The sequence below is a fragment of the Anastrepha ludens genome, chromosome 6, assembly GCF_028408465.1.
Source record: "Anastrepha ludens isolate Willacy chromosome 6, idAnaLude1.1, whole genome shotgun sequence".
Taxonomy (NCBI): Eukaryota; Metazoa; Arthropoda; class Insecta; order Diptera; family Tephritidae; genus Anastrepha; species Anastrepha ludens.
Genome location: NC_071502.1, coordinates 127167553 through 127188014, shown reverse-complemented (window position 1 = coordinate 127188014; position 20462 = coordinate 127167553). Strand labels below are relative to the sequence as shown.

Below are 20462 nucleotides of genomic sequence, written 5' to 3'. Positions count from 1 at the left end.
ATATATATTATATACATATATGTATGTAAGATGTTAGTTATGTTACAATTTAAGTGTCACCCTTATGTCTGCACAGACAATATCAGTCGGTAAAGGGGTGGTCGGCAAAGAAGTATCTACAGCTGTAACAATTGAAAAAGCAGAAACAAGTGAGAGCGCAGAACGTTGGTGAACATCGGAGCTGGAGGTCGAATTTTTGTTAATCTTACATTTTTGCATATTAATCTACATTAAATAAAGTTTATTTTTTAATCCTACATTTTACGTACTGACCTAACATTTTTCGTAGTACGTATAAATAAAATAAAGATTCATTTTGTCTTACATGGGGGCTCAACCATTGAACAATAAAGCCGCTCAAAAGATAAAAAAGTAAGGTCGAGAATGTAAACATCCAGAAGGCGCAGAGCTGCCCAAGAAGCACCGTTGGAAAATAATGCAGAGCAGGCAGGGGAAAGTGCGGCATCAGACAGCGAAAACGTACAGATGGCGGAAGCGACCAACGAGTACAAACGTGAAGAGCGTAGTCACATGGAGGATAATCTAAAGGCGGCTCTTGCAGCAGAACCAGTTTTGAAGATATATAAGCAGAATGCCACGACAACAAATGGCATCCTGTTTTTTACTGGAGCAAGAAAACATCGTCGCGTGAAGAAAAAATGCATAGCTATTTTTTGGAAGTAAAGGCAGCGCATTTAGCCACGAAAAAGATGCGTCACTATCTTATGGGCATAGAATTCACTCTCGTAACTGACTGCGCGGCGTTCAAACAGACAAGCACGAAAAAAGATATACCACGCGAGGCTGTCCAGTGGTTGATGTATCTACAAGACTATTCATTTACTATAGATCATCGTGAAGCTAGCAGAATGAAACATGTTGACAGCTTAAGTCGTTTCCCTGTTATGACAGTAACATCGGAGGTGCACGTACAAATCCGAAGAGCACAGCAAAAAGACGACCATGTGGTAGCAGTTGCAGAGATCCTTAAACATAGCAGTACGCCGACTACAAAATGAAAAACAAGCTGATCTATAAGCAAGTCGATGGGCAGGACCTACTAGCCGTTCCTAAAAGCATGGAAAAAGAAATCATTACAAACGCACACAACTTTGGACATATGGGTTCTCAGAAAACGATTCACGCAATTAGGCAGGACTATTACATACCGCACCTTGAAAGGAAAGCTAATCAAGTAATCGCAAACTGCATCGAGTGCATTACGAGGAACCGAAAGCTGGGTAAGCAGGATGGTCTTTTGCATTGCATAGATAAGGGAGACATACCACTTTCTACGTTACACGTCGACCATTTGGGTCCACTAGATGCCACATCAAAACGGTATAAATACATATTTGCTATAGTCGATGCGTTAAATATACCTGGTTATATCCCACAAAATCTACAGACGCACAAGAAGTTGTCAAACATATCGAATCCTGGATAGCAATTTTCGGTTGTCCGCAGCGTATAATTAGTGACAAAGGTACAACATTTACATCCAAACTTTTTAAAGAGCTCTGTGAGAATTCAAAGATCGAGCACGTTGAAACGACAACAGGTGTTCCGAGAGGTAACGGGCAAGTTGAAAGAGTCAGTCGCGTCATTATTTCGGTATTAGCAAAAAAGTCAGCAGCAGAGCCGTCAAAATGGTATCAATACACATCTCAAGTGCAGCGAGCAATTAATGGACATATTCATTCATCTACAAAATTTACGCCATTCGAAGTTATGTTCGGAGTAAAGATGAGTAACGAAACAGATACCGAACTTCTAAATATTCTACAGGAGGAGTTTCTGCTGGGATTGCAAGACGAACGTAATAAAATCCGTGAAGAAGTCAGAGCACAAATCCAAAAGGCACAAGATACTTATAAAATCAACTATGATAAGAAGCGCAAGGGGCAACATGGCTATCAGTTGTCGGACTTAGTAGCCATCAAAGTCACTCAATTTGTAACGGGAAAGAAGCTGACGAACAACTACATCGGTCCCTACGAAGTTGTAAAGGTGAAAAGAAACGATAGGTATGACGTTAAAAAAGCCGCTGAATTTCAGGGCCCGCAGCAAACTTCAACCAGTGCCGACTACATGAAGCTATGGCGTTACATCGAACAAGACGAGGACGATATCGATGAAGAGCCATCTGAGACAGATGACGAGCAGGATGGTCGAATGTAAGATGTTAGTTATGTTACAATTTAAGTGTCACTTTTATGTCTACACAGACAATATCAGTCGGTAAAGGGGTGGTCGGCAAAGAAGTATCTACAGCTGTAACAATTGAAAAAGCAGAAACAAGTGAGAGCGCAGAACGTTGGTGAACATCGGAGCTGGAGGTCGAATTTTTGTTAATCTTACAGTTTTGCATATTAATCTACATTAAATAAAGTTTATTTTTTAATCCTACATTTTACGTACTGACCTAACATTTTACGTAGTACGTATAAATAAAATAAAGATTAATTCGGCCAAATACCCTAGCAAGGGTTATAAACGCCAATCAGATACATACAACCCTAGCAAGGGTTATAAACGCCAATACATATATATATATAACGGCCGAGCTCCTCCTCCGATTTGTGGTGTGTGCGTGTTGATGATTTTCCACAAATGGAGAACCTACAGTTTTACGTCGTCTTCGCATAGAAAGTTTCTTATGAGGAGCTTTTTCATAGCAGAAATGCACTCGGGGAGCTTGCCATTGCATGCCGAAAAATAAAGCTTTTGGGAACACAAATGAACTGAAGCAAGCTCTGAAAACCGAGTGGTACAATATTTCACCAGACATCTGTAAAAACTTTTTAGAATCTATGCCAAGACGTTTAAACGCAGTACTAAGGCTCTAAGGATTGTCTACTAAATGCTGATCAAACAGAATTGCACAATATCTCAAGAACATACATTTTTTTATGATTATTTGTTTGGACATGAATTTTATGGGTTTTTATGTTTATTTACCAGTATAAAAATGCTAAATATAATTTACTTATGTGACTAAATTGAGTACACTATAGATAATCGGCAAGTATAGTTTTTCGGCATTTCATTAATTTACAGTTCTGGGTTTCTGTTTCAATGTTGAACAGTGAGCATGTACGATTAAGCGTTTGAGCCAATGTATATGTATATATAGTATACATGCATATACTATATGCTTATAAAACAGTTGTATTCAAGAAGGCCTGCCTTGCGGGTACATTTGAAATTTAATACTTGCTCACATTTTAAGCCTTAACACTAAACCTACCATGGACGGGTCATCTGACCCATTTTAAACTTCTTGTCAGAAGTTCTTAGAAATAACATTATTAAATCGTCGTTTGCCTTCACGACTTTTATTAAAAAATATATCGAATGTATTTTTCAAGATTTACTCTCCTCTTGCTAATTGTTTTACCGAGAAATATATGTGATCTTCATAATATACAGTAGGTTCTATTTTTATGCGGTAGATACGTTCCGCAAGAAACAGCATAAAAAAAAACAGCATAAAAAAGGCTACTAGTTCTATAGTAAAACTATAGATACGTTTCAAAAGTGCTAAAACCGCATAAATCTGAAATAATGTAATAAAATCGCATAAAAAAGGGCACTAGTCCCGTATTATAACTATAGATACGTTCCATAGACCGCAAGAATCTGAAATAATTAAATAAAATCGCATAAACAAAATATTGTATTTTTGAAAATTATAATTATCTTTATTTAAGAAACGTCAGAATCGAAAAATAAATTTGAGTCAGAAATAGAATCAGACAATGCCCACATGTTGCGCGTTCGTTTAGGATTTGGCGTAAAATCACTTTCGTCACTTGAGGAAATGTACACGTCTGATCTAGATAGTTATGCAGGCGGTTCCATATTTGTAGGGTTAGCATTTCTGATGTAATCTGTGATGAGTTTTTGCTTAGCTGGTTTAGAATCTTGTTTATATGTACAATTCCCGATAGGTCGACATGCATTTTGTAATTTAAAAAAAAACCGCACTATTTCAAAACCGCATAAAAACAGAACCTACTGTATATAATATTTTAAAGACGAGTCATTTGATCCACATTGGTAGGAATAGGAATACATAAAATACCGGTAGGTTTAGTGTTAAAATCATCAACACGCGGGTATGCATACATACATATGTGTACTTTTATAGGTATACTGAATATTATAATACTAGCAAACCCGGCCCCCTTCGCTGGGCACACTAAAATAGAATAGATATGGTTTAGAACAGAAAATATATGATTTTCGTATTATTTATTTCTTTATTCTTTATTCAAGCGCTTTGGCATAAACAATATTTTTTGTTTTTCTATTTGTTTTTGAGTAAATATAAAATATAAATTGAAAATCAGGAAAAAAGAAGATTGTTTTTAAATTTCAAATCAACGCATATGAATAAACAATCGTCTTTTTTCCTGATCATCCATGAATTTTTCGTTTCAATTTATATGTTTTATTAAGCATTGGAGCTTTTTTAACCATTATCCATTTATATTTTTCAAAAAAAAAAAAACGAAAAAAATTTTTTTTTCACGAACACATAATTTCATTCGGATTTCACATTAAATTCTCAAATTTCGTAAGAAATTATTCACTGTTCCAAAATCCACTCCAAAAAAATTCACAAACAATTTTTACATGTTGCACTTACGTTTTTTCCTTATGGCATCCAAATCAGAAAGAAATATAGACCCATTGTAACTCACACTGTCAATTTGACAGTTCAGTTCCGCCCCAAGCGTTAAAAAAGTAAGCGACATTATGGCTGGTTCAAAAGAACGCTGTACCCGTTGCCAGTGCTCCAACCAAACTTTACGAAACCCATATTCAATACTTATTTAACAATGTGTGTAAGTTTGGTTTAATTCGGTGCAAAGACACGGCGGGTCCACGTTTTGGCATATATTTCCAGACCCTAGTCATCAATAGGTATGAAAATTACCCCGTATTAAAGAACTTATCAACAGCTTTCATTTGATACCCATATTGTACATACACAACCAAAGGTTACCCGGGTCCACGTTTTGATCTATATCTCGAGACCCCAGTCACGGACCGGTATGAAAAATACTCTGTACTAAAGCATTCGCCAACAGCTTCAATTTGATATCCATATTGTACAAAAACATTCTAGGGTCCACGTTTTGATCTCTATCTCGAGACCCTAGTCACGGAGCGGCATGAAAAATACTCTGTACTAAAGCATTCACCAACAGCTTCCATTTGATACCCATATTGTACATACACGTCCGAAGGTTACCCGGGTCCACGTTTTGACCTATATCTCGAGACCCTATCTACCAATAGGTATACAAACTGTACGGAAATCATCTTCATTACCTACTTAACAATGTGTGTAAGTTTGGTTTAATTCGGTTCAAAGACACGGCGGGTCCACGTTTTGGCATATATTTTGAGACCCTAGTCATCAATAGGTATGAAAATTACCCCGTATTAAAGAACTTATCAACAGCTTTCATTTGATACCCATATTGTACATACACAACCAAAGGTTACCCGGGTCCACGTTTTGACCTATACCTCGAGACCCCAGTCACGGACCGGTATGAAAAATACTCCGTACTAAAGCATTCGCCAACAGCTTCAATTTGATATCCATATTGTACAAACATATTCTAGGGTCCACGTTTTGGTCTCTATCTCGAGACCCTAGTCACGGAGCGGCATGAAAAATACTCTGTACTAAAGCATTCACCAACAGCTTCCATTTGATACCCATATTGTACATACCCGTCCGAAGGTTACCCGGGCCCACGTTTTGACCTATATCTCGAGACCCTATCTACCAATAGGTATTCAAACTATACGGAAATCATCTTCATTACCTACTTAACAATGTGTGTAAGTTTGGTTTAATTCGGTTCAAAGACACGGCGGGTCCACGTTTTGGCATATATTTTGAGACCCTAGTCATCAATAGGTATGAAAATTACCCCGTATTAAAGAACTTATCAACAGCTTTCATTTGATACCCATATTGTACATACACAACCAAAGGTTACCCGGGTCCACGTTTTGACCTATATCTCGAGACCCCAGTCACGGACCGGTATGAAAAATACTCTGTACTAAAGCATTCACCAACAGCTTCAATTTGATACCCATATTGTACATACACATCCGAAGGTTACCCGGGTCCACGTTTTGACCTATATCTCGAGCCCTATCCACCAATAGGTATCCAAACTATACGGAAACCATCTTCAATACCTTCTTAACAATGTGGGTAAGTTTGGTTTAATTCGGTGCAGACGCGGCCGGTTAGCGAACACACACAAAAAGTTGACTTTATTTTGTATATATGATTTTTTTCAGTTTGTGTCCGAAAAATCCAAATATCTTACGGAACCCTATTTTTTTCCAAAATAAAATGTAATCCGTGTTACTCGTGGATGATGTAGCTTTCGAATGGTGAAAGAATTTTTAAAATCGGTCCAGTAGTTTTTGAGCCTATTCGTTACAAACAAACAAACAAACAAAGTTTTCCTCTTTATAATATTAGTATAGATATGTATGTGTACATGAGTGTGTCTAACAGCTTGGTCAAACACATACCAAATTGAACTACCATAAAAGAACTTAAAAGTAAGCAAATAAAAGCTATGTGCGAAGGATTTTCGAGGCTTGCATTATACATATTCACCCATTTATACCCGAAGTAGACTGATAAATCAGAGGTTATTTAGTAGCCGGAATAGTCCTAATGTGCAGAAGGGTATACAAATGTGGCATGAACGGACTTTAAAGATTTAAGTCTTGCCAATATCTATCCCCACATAGACTGAGATAAAAGGCAAAGTAAATCAAGCTACAATAGAGTTCTGGATATCCAGAGATAAAGTTATTCTAAAACATCAGTATGTGGAAAAAATCTTCAGGCAAGTAAAAATGGTAAGTCTCCGAGTGTAATTCTTCCTTGAAAGAGCTTTTTATAAAATCCATCTGCTGCTTGAACACGTTGTAATGCTATATAATAAAAAAATTATAATAAAACAAAGAAAAACATTTCGTTAACGACTAAAAATCCAAATCACAATTAGGCAAATAAAGACACTGAATCGAATTAGTCAAATAGTTACTAAATTATGGCGATCACGCTTCTATTAGACAGACTGTAGTTTAAAAATCAGAAATGTAGAGGGATTTCGTATACTTGGGAACCACCAGCTATAACAACGATCACAACGTCAGCCTTGAAATCAAACGGAAAGTTTCTCTTGCCAACAAGTGCTACTTTAAGTGGGCAATTGGGTACTAAAGTTCTCTCTCGACAAACAAAATTCACAATTTATAAGTCTCTCGCCATTGAAGGTGTAGAAGTTTGAATGATAACAGCAGCAGAAAGGTTCTACGGAGAATTTATAGACTTTTGCGCGTTGGTGAATATTAAAGACTATGGACGGTGAGCTGTATAAGCCGTACACAGGCATGGGCATATTGTAGATAATTAAGATTAAGCGGCACCGCTGACTAGGTTATGTCGGCTCTGAAAGTATTCCATACGATGCCCGAAAGTAGTAGGTAAGGAAGAGGAAGTCCTCCACTTCGTTGGAAGGACCAAGTGGAGAAGGGGTTATCATTTCTAGGTGGCATCGGCTAGCATGTAAAAGAAACTACTGCCGCGCTTTACTTTAATCATCAAAGAAATCAATAAATTGTTACAATAAAATTTTTACGACAATTTAAAAATAAATTTTTGATATATCAAAATGTAAGCGTTCGAAGAACTTTTTCAACTTTTCTTATATTCAAAACTAGGACCGGTTTCCTCACTTAAATTTTAATAATTTTCTCCACCAAGATTTGATCCATCCCACTGTGTGCTGTAATTCGCAATTTAACACATTTCTCGAAAAACTGATTCGAAAGCAACGTTAATGACAGCAGCGTCAAACAGTATGCTGCTAGAACAGCAACAGCAACAACAGCATCGTTTTTGCGTTTCCCCGATTACTTTTCGCACTATCTTTACACTTGAAACAAGTTTTCGTTAAGGGGCGTGAGCCTCGATTGGAGTTTCAGCATCAGCCATCCACCTGCCACATGACGTTTCCAATTTTGTGTAAACATTTTAATAAATTTTTTATCTTGCATTTTGCTTTCTTCCCTTGCTCTACTCCTCGATCTCTAACTCCCTATCTGCATAAATAAACATACATTTGTTGTTGTCTGCCTAGAGTTCTGCTTGATGTGATGTTGATGATTGCAAGGGTATCGGGCCACAACAACTGCAACAACTGTCGGCAGTAACAAAACAAATAATGGTGCCAATAATGAATTGTGCACGGCGCGTTAAGCCAACACTGGTTCCTGCCTACACTTCCAAAATGTATACTTCTGTGAATGCATATTGTATTTAGTCTTGCCATAAATTCTGTGACAAAAAAAGTTTCGATATTTTTGCTTTTGTTCGTATGCATTGTCTACTCATAAATTATACTCAGTTTGGTGGGAAGCTAAGGAAAATCGCATTGCAGCAATTACCTTACAGAAGTGTGGCAAAAGTGTAAGAGAGATTTACGAATTGCTGAAAAAACTTATTGTAATATTTCGGGAATGTTTGTTTGTCGCACTTTCAATCATTTTTCCCAAACGTCTGAAGTGACAGACAGGAAAAGAAGTGGTCGTCCACGCGTGGTTCGAACCAGTGCAGCCATAAAAGCCGCTCGAGAAAGAATTCGCAGAAATCCCCTTAGAAAGTAGAAAATCATGTCCAGGGAAATTAATGTATCGACTAGATCCATGTCAAGACTAATTAGCGATGATCTCCACATGAAAGTCTTCCGTCACTCAACTGGTCATCTTTTGGCAAAGCGCTAGAAGAAAATTAGACCAACGGCCATTAAAATATTATTTTCACAGATGAGAAAATTTTCATTGCTATAAGGGACTTAACTTGTAACAGAACTTATGGCAGGACTTAATATATTATAATTACCAAACCTCAACTAAGTTTGGGATCCTATGCCTAAAACGTGGCCCGGAGGAGAGGAACGAAAATACAACATTTCATTTCATTTATTCATTCATGTTACTGCTGAACATAAGATTGATGTCAAGAACATCATATTTTAAGCTATAATATTAGTGCATAATAACATAAAATATTTTATAACTGGAGTAATTTACTGAAATTTATATTGATTGTTTGTTGAATTAAAGTAGAAAGGAACAGTTTGAGGCGATAAAAAGCTAAGCATAACAAAGTATATGACTTAAAGTTAACTAAGCAAATAAATAAATAACATATAATTAGTACCTGAAATCAAAATATTCAAAAGTTTAGATAAATATTTAAACATCTCTAATTTAAGCATCCAGCATTCTGAATGGATTTTATAAAAATTGGCAGCAATTCCACATTTTATTCCGGGTTTTTAACAAAGTATATGACTTAAAGTTAACTAAGCAAATAAATAAATAACATATAATTAGTACCTGAAATCAAAATATTCAGGACTAAAAGTTTAGATAAATATTTAAACATCTCTAATTTAAGCATCCAGCATTCTGAATGGATTTTATAAAAATTGGCAGCAATTCCACATTTTATTCCGGGTTTTTAACAAAGTATATGACTTAAAGTTAACTAAGCAAATAAATAAATAACATATAATTAGTACCTGAAATCAAAATATTCAGGACTAAAAGTTTAGATAAATATTTAAACATCTCTAATTTAAGCATCCAGCATTCTGAATGGATTTTATAAAAATTGGCAGCAATTCCACATTTTATTCCGGGTTTTTTCTCTGTCAATATATGCAAAACAAAAGTTTACGGTATTTTAAGACTTTAGTATTTTACAGCTACATACATATATTGTGTGATGTGCTCAAACTTACGCTTGGAGAATACGTATCTAGTACAATTATTTAGTACCATTTGCAGTTTTCGGTCACATTTTCTGTATAGTTGATGACCATAGATGAGTTGAGTATATTAGAATAGTGGAACTGTAAAAGTTCTTGTTGTTGTAGCAGCATAAACATTCTCCATACTTACATACGGGGAATGCTGCTGGAGTGGCAATCCTTGGCCGGATATAAATCCGGGTCGTTTCGGTAACGGAGAACCGACTGCCGTAGAAACGTATATCTATTAGAATAGTGGAAGTGTAAAAGTTCTCACCAAGCTTAGTTCTATGTTGTGAGGCATAAAGGCCGCCGTGCCCCAGCTCTGTTTTAGTACGAAATAAATTTTATTAAATTTATAAAGTACTAGCGTACCCTCGCCCGCTTCGCTAGACGATAAATTCAATGATTTGCTGAAAGAGAATAAAATTAATACGAAACAAAGCAAATTCTTTGATACAATTTCATTCGAACTTTATTGTAACACTTTTTGGTAGACAACGTTTTTGGTTTTTTCATCTTTCGCGTGAATAATGACGATGGTTTGCCAACTCGTGAGCAAGCTACATACAATTGTCCATGAGAAAAAATTGGGTATTCTAAATTAATACCACACATTTGTAGAGACTGTCCTTGCGCCTTATTAATTCTCATAGCGAAGGCAAGGCGAATAGGGAACTGCAAACGTTTGAAATCGAATGGTAAATCCGCCGGAATCAGTGGAATTCAGGGTATCAAAATGTCTTCTCCTTTGTACTTCCCTTTCAAAATTGTTGCTTCGATAATGTTACCAATTAGCTTCTTCACAGCGATTCTGGTACCGTTGCAAAGTCGTGGCACATTACTATTGCGCAGCATAATAATCGGTGCTCCAATTTTTTATCGTAAATTATGAGGTGGTAAGCCTGGCAAATCGAGTGAGTTTAAGAATTCAGTTGGATAATTTACGACATCATCTTGATCAGTAATAGTGTCCATTGACTTATACGCAACTATGTCACCAGGTATTTGATCTAAAATAGCTGAATTTATATCATTGACGTCCTTATTTTTCCCAGCTAAAATTGCTCTTTCGCTGAGTCAATCATGGTTTTTGTAATGTTGAACTATGTTTGGAAATACACTCTGTATCAATGCCTCTTTAGACTGTCAAAAGTGCAGAAATTGTTAGGCAATGTTATCATTCCTGTTGTTTTTGAAAAAAGGTTTATTTTTTTGGTTAAAAAGTGTTTTTTTAAGTTTTGAAAAACACTTCGCTCTAACAAATTTCTTCTCAGTTAATTGCTGTAAATTAAATATTTTGAAAAAACTATTTTTTTTTAATTTAACGTTTTTGAGAAAATTTTGTTCTTGAAAAAATTTCATACTTTTGTAAAAAGATTTTTTTCCGCTTTGAAAAACACCCCCTCGAAAAAATGTATTCTCTATTAATAGTGGAATATGAGATGCTTTGAAAACACCTTTTTTTTTTTAATTTTATTTGGTTTTCAGAAAATTTTGTTTTGAAAAAATTTCATACCCTTGAAAAAGTTTTATTTTATTTTATTTGTTTAAAATTTTTGAAATTTTTTTTTTTGTAATTTTAGAAAAACACCTCTTCGAAGAAATTTCTTTTATCTTTTTGAGGAAAATTTGGTTTTGAAAAAATTTCATGCTTTCGAAATTTTTTTATTTTACTTTATTTCTTCAAAATTTTTGAAAACAAATTTTTTTATAATTTTCGAAAAACACTCCTTTGAAAAAATGTTTTCTATGTGTCATAGTGGTATTCCATTAACTTTTAGGATTATAGTCAAATACTTACAAATATCTACGCTTTCACAAATAGCAACAATAAACAAATTTCCTCAAAACCAAAAAATTTACTTTTTTTCTAAAAAAATTCTAAACAAACAACGTAATAAATTTAGAATTTTGTGTTCACTTGTGTTCACGAAAAAACAGTATTGTTTTTATTGTATTAACTAAAAACCAAAATGTTGCAAAAAATCAAAACAAAACTAAATTATTTTTTTGTGTTCATTTGTCCATATGTTCCATAAAAAGTTGATATGGTAAATAATATGCAGGGTCTGATACACGCAAATTTCCATTGACCATTATAGTGACAAAATTATCGATCACCAATTCCAACAGGATTTCAAAATCAGAGTTGGAATGAGTTGTTGTGTGGTATACTTCTGAAAAAATTAGAAATAAACAAAATAAATCTAAAAATTCGAATTCTAACTTTATCTTGTGTATGTTCTTATTACCTTTGAATTTTTCCAATGAAGCACCATTCATTTTAAATTTTCCAAGAATTTTTTTTATCATTTCGCGTTTCTTTCCTTTTTCATTCGATTCCAACATTTGTTCATAGCCGAAAACATCGTTTGCAAACGCATTCATTTCCATATAGAATTGGTCAAAGAAAGCATTGCTCAATTGAATTGAAACATTATTTTCATAAATACTTAGGACCTTAACTAATGCACCTTGGTACATACCTAACGCAGATATTCATCGCGACCTTGACATCGATACTATTGATGAAACAATACAAAGCGCTAGCAGAAGACACATAAATAGACTATTAACGCATACAAATCCTATGATGAGAAGACTACCAAATAAAGAAAAATCTACCCAAAGTCGGCTTAACCGTCAAACACCAACAGATCTTGCAAAATCCTTGTAATCAATTGTCAACTAATCGTATATGCCATTGTTTGTTAACCACTTGTTTTTAAATAATATGTATATATTTCTTCTAAATGAGCTTGGGGGCATTGGCCCTTCAATATCACTCTCATTCCATCTTTTTGTAAATCAAATTACTTATTGTCTAACGACAGGTGTAATATTTTATGGAAGAAATAAAAAAAAAAATTTTTCATTCGAATCATTTGAAATTTCTGTATACAATAACGAAAACTTCAAAAAAAGTTGTACACATAGAATGAATGTCGATTCGAAACTTACTTTAATCTAAGAATCGAGCAAGTTTTGTTTTGTACAATATTTTGATTTTTTCTTTTTTTTATATGAAGAAAATATTTAAAAGAAATTTTTTTTTGCTAAAAACCTTCCCCTAGTGGATCCCTATAATATGAAAAAAGAACGAATAAAATTGGCCTCGTATCGGCCCAAAAAAATGCGTACAAACGAACATCATTTCATTTTTATATATATATGTAGATAGTTTATTCATATAAAGTTCTTAAACATGGAGCTCTTAAACATGTACATAAATTTACTTATAACTCTTGTTCACATTTGATCGATGTACAATTTTGTATTGGTAATGTTGGAATGCACCCTTGTATATTTAAATGGGCGAAATACATACACATACCTTTGGATTGGGTTGCATTCAAGTTCAAGTTATTTAACTGTGCCAAACAGATATATAGTACATAGAATTAAGTCTTCAGTACGACCGATTGGGCAAAAGAGGTAAATTTGGGCATACATTTTTTCGTGAAGAACAATAGGGTAGCACCTCAAAGAGCCATGATATGAAAACGAAACCCCCACCACAATTTATATTTCTTGTTTTGAAAGAAAGCTTTGTTTAAAACAAATACTAATCACTTGATGTAATCCTGGAAATATCCAGCTTGTTTGCGTCGAAACTGATTCTGCTTGCTCAATATTTAATAGCTTCTACTGTAAAGCCACACTCAAAATTAAAAAAATCGTAAGTGTTCAAATAAAACTCTAAAATCGAAATATTGTTTCTGTTAGTTTACGTCTATATCTATATGAACATACATATATGATATACATAGATTAGTCCCTCATGTAAGGCATTTTTTTTCACTTAAAAAGTTTTAAGTCTCATAAACCATAAAAAAAAAAAATTTTAGATTGTTGCTGTTGTTGTAGAAGCATAAACAAAAAAGCATCATCGCCATATCCTGACAGTAAATATGGTCTAATAGCACTTTTGGAGAAGCCTTAAAATCGATAAACTCATTCCGGAGCTTTACATCGCGATAAGTTGCTTACCACTGTCGCTGTCTGTGCTCCTGCCATAGGTGATAGGAGTGATGCTATGTGTGTTGTTATTGCTCGATTGATTTTGTCCACATCTACTGACTTCCTTAACACGACTTCAAGCCCCTAAGAAAGTTAGATATGTACTTAAAACGATTTGTTTTACTGCTTCTGATAACTTCGTTCCATTTGGTGGACTGTAGGCTGTTGCCAGTCTTTGTTATCAATGTAGGTGATTTGTGACGTCTTATTTTACCGTTACGCTTATCTAATTAATTTTCTTGTAAATGCCCAGAAATGAAAATATGTACATAAATTTACTTTTTATTAAATTACAATCAACAGACGCAAGTTTATAAATTTAATTATGTATGCAAATAAAGATATGTGATAATTGTTCACTTAAGGGCCTTTCCCAAGCATAAGTGGAATAGTACTTTCGCAAAATGCGTTTTTTTTTTTAGTTTTTCGAAAAACATCTATATTTTCTTATTAAAATTTTGAAAAGAAAAACTGCCTAACCTAGATTAAATAGAAAAAATGTATCCCCAGAATAATCAACCTTAGGCGTGTATACTTTCATTTTTACAGTTTATAATATGTATGTCAATGGTTTTAGTAGCTCCGAAATTTGAAACCATTCGAAGCGAGTTTTTTGCAGCAATTAATCTCCAGAGTTGCGCACGTACAAAACATTAAGAGGCCTTTGGCTTTCGCTTTTAGAGCCATTGGTATCAATATTCCGAATCGATGAATCAAATATCTAGTCTGTGTCATGGGTTTGAGCAGCGAGTATACCAGTGACGCCCTTAACAACATAACCAAATCAAAATATTAAATTTTCATAACTGGTTTAATCGCTTCTCAATCCATGATGCAGATCAAAGTATTAGTATTATTTATTTCATTTTATTCTGATTACTCTATTAGCCGTAACTAGTGACGTTGCGTCTACCAGACTCCTCTGAAGTTTTCAACCATTATATTCTTTTAAGAAGGCTGTGATTTATCTTGAAATTCTCAGGACGTTCAAGTTAATATGCAATAAATTGCTATTACTAGACATCTTTAAAAAAAAGGGAGTTTGACAGTAAAAACCATTGAATCTCTAAGGCTCCCACACAGGATTATGAGTTTTTGTGTTGAGGACTGTCACTTGGAAAAGTGACTTTTTTTTATATAGCACTTGGGTATATTTGTCCCATCCATAGACATTTATGCGCTAGGCATAAAAACGCAGTTTCGCCCTAAAGCCGTAAAATTGACAGACGTTAAGGTGAACGCAAGAAAAAGCCACTGTGACATGTGAATAAAGAGGTAGTTCAAGTAAATACTAGCAAATTTGAAGTTTGAACCAGGTTTGAAGTGAATACAAGTTTTAGTTAAAGCTAGCTTGCTGGCTAGTAGGAACTAGTTTTTCCAGAGATGGCTTATGAAAGGTGTGAATAAAAACTACAATGGCTAATAGATACTTAAAATTACTAGTTTATACTTTGACTTTTGCAACTATATGATTGACGTGTTGGAGGAATTGCCTAAGGCTAATTAGGAGAGCAGTCTAGCCGAATACAATAAGAACTTTGTAGGTAAACCAACCAAATCGAACGCAAGAAATGGAGGCGGATACACCACGCTATGAGGAAACCACCACAAAGCATTACGAGAATGGCTTAGGACTGGAATCCGCAAGAGAGCAGAGGCTGTTGTCGGCCAAAAACACCAGGGATGCTACTAAAGCACAAAATTCTTACAACACAAATCCACCTATGCTAAAAATCCTTGTAGAATCCTACGCTGGAAAACCCTAAGCGAGGGGTGAAAGGAATATATATATAAAAATGAAATGATGTTCGTTTGTACGCAATTTTTTGGGCCGAAACGAGGCCAATTTTATTCGTTCTTTTTTTCATATTATAGGGATCCACTAGGGGAAGGTTTTTAGCAAAAAAAAATTTTTTTTAAATATTTTCTTCATATAAAAAATGAAAAAATCAAATTATTGTACAAAACAAAACTTGCTCGATTCTTAGATTAAAGTAAGTTTCGAATCGACATTCATTTTATGTGTACAACTTTTTTTGAATTTTTCGTTATTGTGAAACGATTTGTGTCGTGTTGTAATTAAAGAGTCGAATACAGAAATTTCAAATGATTCGAATGAAAATAATGTTTCAATTCAATTGAGCAATGCTTTCCTTGACCAATTCTATATGGAAATGAATGCGTTTGCAAACGATGTTTTCGGCTATGAACAAATGTTGGAATCGAATGAAAAAGGAAAGAAACGCGAAATGATAAAAAAAATTCTTGGAAAATTTAAAATGAATGGTGCTTCATTGGAAAAATTCAAAGGTAATAAGAACATACACAAGATAAAGTTAGAATTTGAATTTTTAGATTTATTTTGTTTATTTCTAATTTTTTCAGAAGTATACCACACAACAACTCATTCCAACTCTGATTTTGAAATCCTGTTGGAATTGGTGATCGATAATTTTGTCACTATAATGGTCAATGGAAATTTGCGTGTATCAGACCCTGCATATTATTTACCATATCAACTTTTTATGGAACATATGGACCAAATGAACACAAAAAAATAATTTAGTTTTGTTTTGATTTTTTGCAACATTTTGGTTTTCAGTTAATACAATAAAAACAATACTGTTTTTTCGTGAACACAAGTGAACACAAAATTCTAAATTTATTACGTTGTTTGTTTAGTATTTTTTTTTAGAAAAAAAGTAAATTTTTTGGTTTTGAGGAAATTTGTTTATTGTTGCTATTTGTGAAAGCGTAGATATTTGTAAGTATTTGACTATAATCCTTAAAGTTAAGGGGTTAGGGGTAGTCAGAGGCCCGAAAAAATGATGATTTTCACGAATTTTTTTTTGCTACTTAATTAATTTATTTAACAAAAATAAAAACATAGCATAAAAACATCATGTTTTAACTTGACTTCACCAAAATTTCAAAAAAAAAAAAATTAATAATTGCAAAAGTTATCGCTGTTTGTGTGAAGCGCGTTTCTCCAGAAGTCCCTTGCGGTGAACATCACAAGTCCTTGCAGATTCATCTAAAACCAATCGGATGAGAAAAATTATTTTTATTGATAGATAATCTCGAGCCGGATCGAAGCTTTTTTTTTTTTTTTTTTTTTCAAAATGAACAAAATGGCGGCCTCAGGAAATATTTTTCAGATTTTCGGGAAAAAACCAACAGTTAATTGTTAAAAAAAAATCGAAATTTTTGAAAAAAAAAAAATCCTTCGATCAGGCACAAGTTTTTTATGTTTTTCAAAAGCTGTATAAATTTTATTGAAATCTACGTAGCGGTTTTTAAGTTACAGTGTTCACCAGTTTGAAAAACATAGTTTTGAGAAAAACGCATTTAAAGTTTTGCTATCGGCTCCGGAGCGGCCGAGCGCCCTTTGTTAATTGTTGAATAACTTGAAAAGTATTTGTCGGATTCACTTCAAATTTTTACACAATATTTTTAAAACATTATACTTTAAGAAAATGCAAAAAAAAAAAACTCGATTTTTTGAAAATTCTGACTACCCCTAACCCCTTAATGGAATACCACTATGACACATAGAAAACATTTTTTCAAAGGGGTGTTTTTCGAAAATTATAAAAAAAATTGTTTTCAAAAATTTTGAAGAAATAAAGTAAAATAAAAAAATTTCGAAAGCATGAAATTTTTTCAAAACCAAATTTTCCTCAAAAAGATAAAAGAAATTTCTTCGAAGAGGTGTTTTTCTAAAATTACAAAAAAAAAAAATTTCAAAAATTTTAAACAAATGAAATAAAATAAAACTTTTTCAAGGGTATGAAATTTTTTCAAAACAAAATTTTCTGAAAACCAAATAAAATTAAAAAAAAATGGTGTTTTCAAAGCATTTCATATTCCACTATTAATAGAGAATACATTTTTCGAGGGGGTGTTTTTCAAAGCGGAAAAAAATCTTTTTTAACAAATCAATTTAAACTTTTACAAAAGTATGAAATTTTTTCAAGACCACAATTTTCTCAAAAACGTTAAATTAAAAAAAAAATAGTTTTTTCAAAATATTTAATTTACAGCAATTAACTGAGAAGAAATTTGTTAGAGCGAAGTGTTTTTCAAAACTTAAAAAAACACTTTTTAACCAAAAAAATAAACCTTTTTTCAAAAACAACAGGAATGATAACATTGCCTAACAATTTCTGCACTTTTGCACAGTCTAAAGAGGCATTGACACAGAGTGTATTTCCAAACATAGTTCAACATAACAAAAACCATGATTGGCTCAGCGAAAGAGCAATTTTAGCTGGGAAAAATAAGGACGTCAATGATATAAATTCAGCTATTTTAGATCAAATACCTGGTGACATAGTTGCGTATAAGTCAATGGACACTATTACTGATCAAGATGATGTCGTAAATTATCCAACTGAATTCTTAAACTCACTCGATTTGCCAGGTCTACCACCTCATAATTTACGATTAAAAATTGGAGCACCGATTATTATGCTGCGCAACATTAATGTGCCACGACTTTGCAACGGTACCAGACTCGCTGTGAAGAAGCTAATGGGTAACATTATCGAAGCAACAATTTTGAAAGGGAAGTACAAAGGAGAAGACGTTTTGATACCCAGAATTCCACTGATTCAGACGGATTTACCATTCGATTTCAAACGTTTGCAGTTCCCTATTCGCCTTGCGTTCGCTATTACAATTAATAAGGCGCAAGGACAGTCTCTACAAATGTGTGGTATTAATTTAGAATACCCAATTTTTTCTCATGGACAATTGTATGTAGCTTGCTCACGAGTAGGCAAACCATCGTCATTATTCATTTACGCGAAAGATGGAAAAACCAAAAACGTTGTCTACCAAAAAGTGTTACAATAAAGTTCGAATGAAATTGTATCAAAGAATTTGCTTTGTTTCGTATTAATTTTATTCTCTTTCAGCAAATCATTGAATTTTTCGCCTAGCGAAGCGGGCGAGGATACGCTAGTCTGTTATATGAATGCATAATTAATAATATCTAACAAAAATTTCATTAAAATTATGCCATTTCTTTGCCCGCGTTCATTTCAATAGTTATTACTTTGACGTTTCACTTTACATTCGTAAATATATTTATCTATAACACATAAAACACAGGGTTGTACACGTAAAAAAATATGGTAATAATCTAGGATTATGTATTTTATAATCTCAGATTTTGGGAGAGAAATTTTGTATGGGTAATCTAGCTTTTTAATTACGGATTCGGAGTCAAGCATGAAAAAGTAGATTATCTAATTATATGTGAACGTATTATAAAGTAGGTACATATTGTTATTACGTATCGCCCGTGTTCGAAAAGACGACCAATAACAATTCCAATTTCAGTTTGATCTTTATTTATGTATATTTCAACCCTATTCTTTATCTTTATCTTTTTTACTTTATCTCTATTCTCGCCCTTTTTTTCTTTTTCCTCTTCTTTGCCATTATTATTTTCCTATCTATTCACCTTAACCTTTTTCCTTATGTGAAATATTAAAATTTAACTTTAACGTATCTTTGTTTTTATTTTTATCTGTACTTTTAACTTTTTCACACTTGACAGTTTTTCATAAACACAAAATTTTGAACTACATTTTATACTGTTACTAGCGTATCCTCGCCCGCTTCGCTAGGCGAAAAATTCAATGATTTGCTGAAAGAGAATAAAATTAATACGAAACAAAGCAAATTCTTTGATACAATTTCATTCGAACTTTATTGTAACACTTTTTGGTAGACAACGTTTTTGGTTTTTCCATCTTTCGCGTAAATGAATAATGACGATGGTTTGCCTACTCGTGAGCAAGCTACATACAATTGTCCATGAGAAAAAATTGGGTATTCTAAATTAATACCACACATTTGTAGAGACTGTCCTTGCGCCTTATTAATTGTAATAGCGAACGCAAGGCGAATAGGGAACTGCAAACGTTTGAAATCGAATGGTAAATCCGTCTGAATCAGTGGAATTCTGGGTATCAAAACGTCTTCTCCTTTGTACTTCCCTTTCAAAATTGTTGCTTCGATAATGTTACCCATTAGCTTCTTCACAGCGAGTCTGGTACCGTTGCAAAGTCGTGGCACATTAATGTTGCGCAGCATAATAATCGGTGCTCCAATTTTTAATCGTAAATTATGAGGTGGTAGACCTGGCAAATCGAGTGAGTTTAAGAATTCAGTTGGATAATTTACGACATCATCTTGATCAGTAATAGTGTCCATTGACTTATACGCAACTATGTCACCAGGTATTTGATCTAAAATAGCTGAATTTATATCATTGACGTCCTTGTTTTTCCCAGCTAAAATTGCTCTTTCGCTGAGCCAATCATGGTTTTTGTAATGTTGAACTATGTTTGGAAATACACTCTGTGTCAATGCCTCTTTAGACTGTGCAAAAGTGCAGAAATTGTTAGGCAATGTTATCATTCCTGTTGTTTTTGAAAAAAGGTTTATTTTTTTGGTTAAAAAGTGTTTTTTTAAGTTTTGAAAAACACTTCGCTCTAACAAATTTCTTCTCAGTTAATTGCTGTAAATTAAATATTTTGAAAAAACTAT

At 33.7% G+C, this 20462-nt stretch overlaps 2 protein-coding genes across 5 annotated transcripts in view; both read left to right on the top strand.

Moving 5' to 3' along the window:
• Positions 1–20462, top strand: part of LOC128868345 (neurogenic protein mastermind) — a 204116-nt gene that overhangs the window by 110534 nt on the left and 73120 nt on the right. The gene's annotated exons all lie outside the window — the stretch shown is intronic.
• LOC128868353 (uncharacterized) lies at positions 15915–16561 on the top strand. Its single transcript, XM_054110347.1, has 2 exons — positions 15915–16211; positions 16287–16561. The coding sequence occupies exons 1-2, from the start codon at positions 16070–16072 to the stop codon at positions 16460–16462; spliced, it is 318 nt and encodes a 105-aa protein (XP_053966322.1). The 5' UTR covers positions 15915–16069; the 3' UTR covers positions 16463–16561.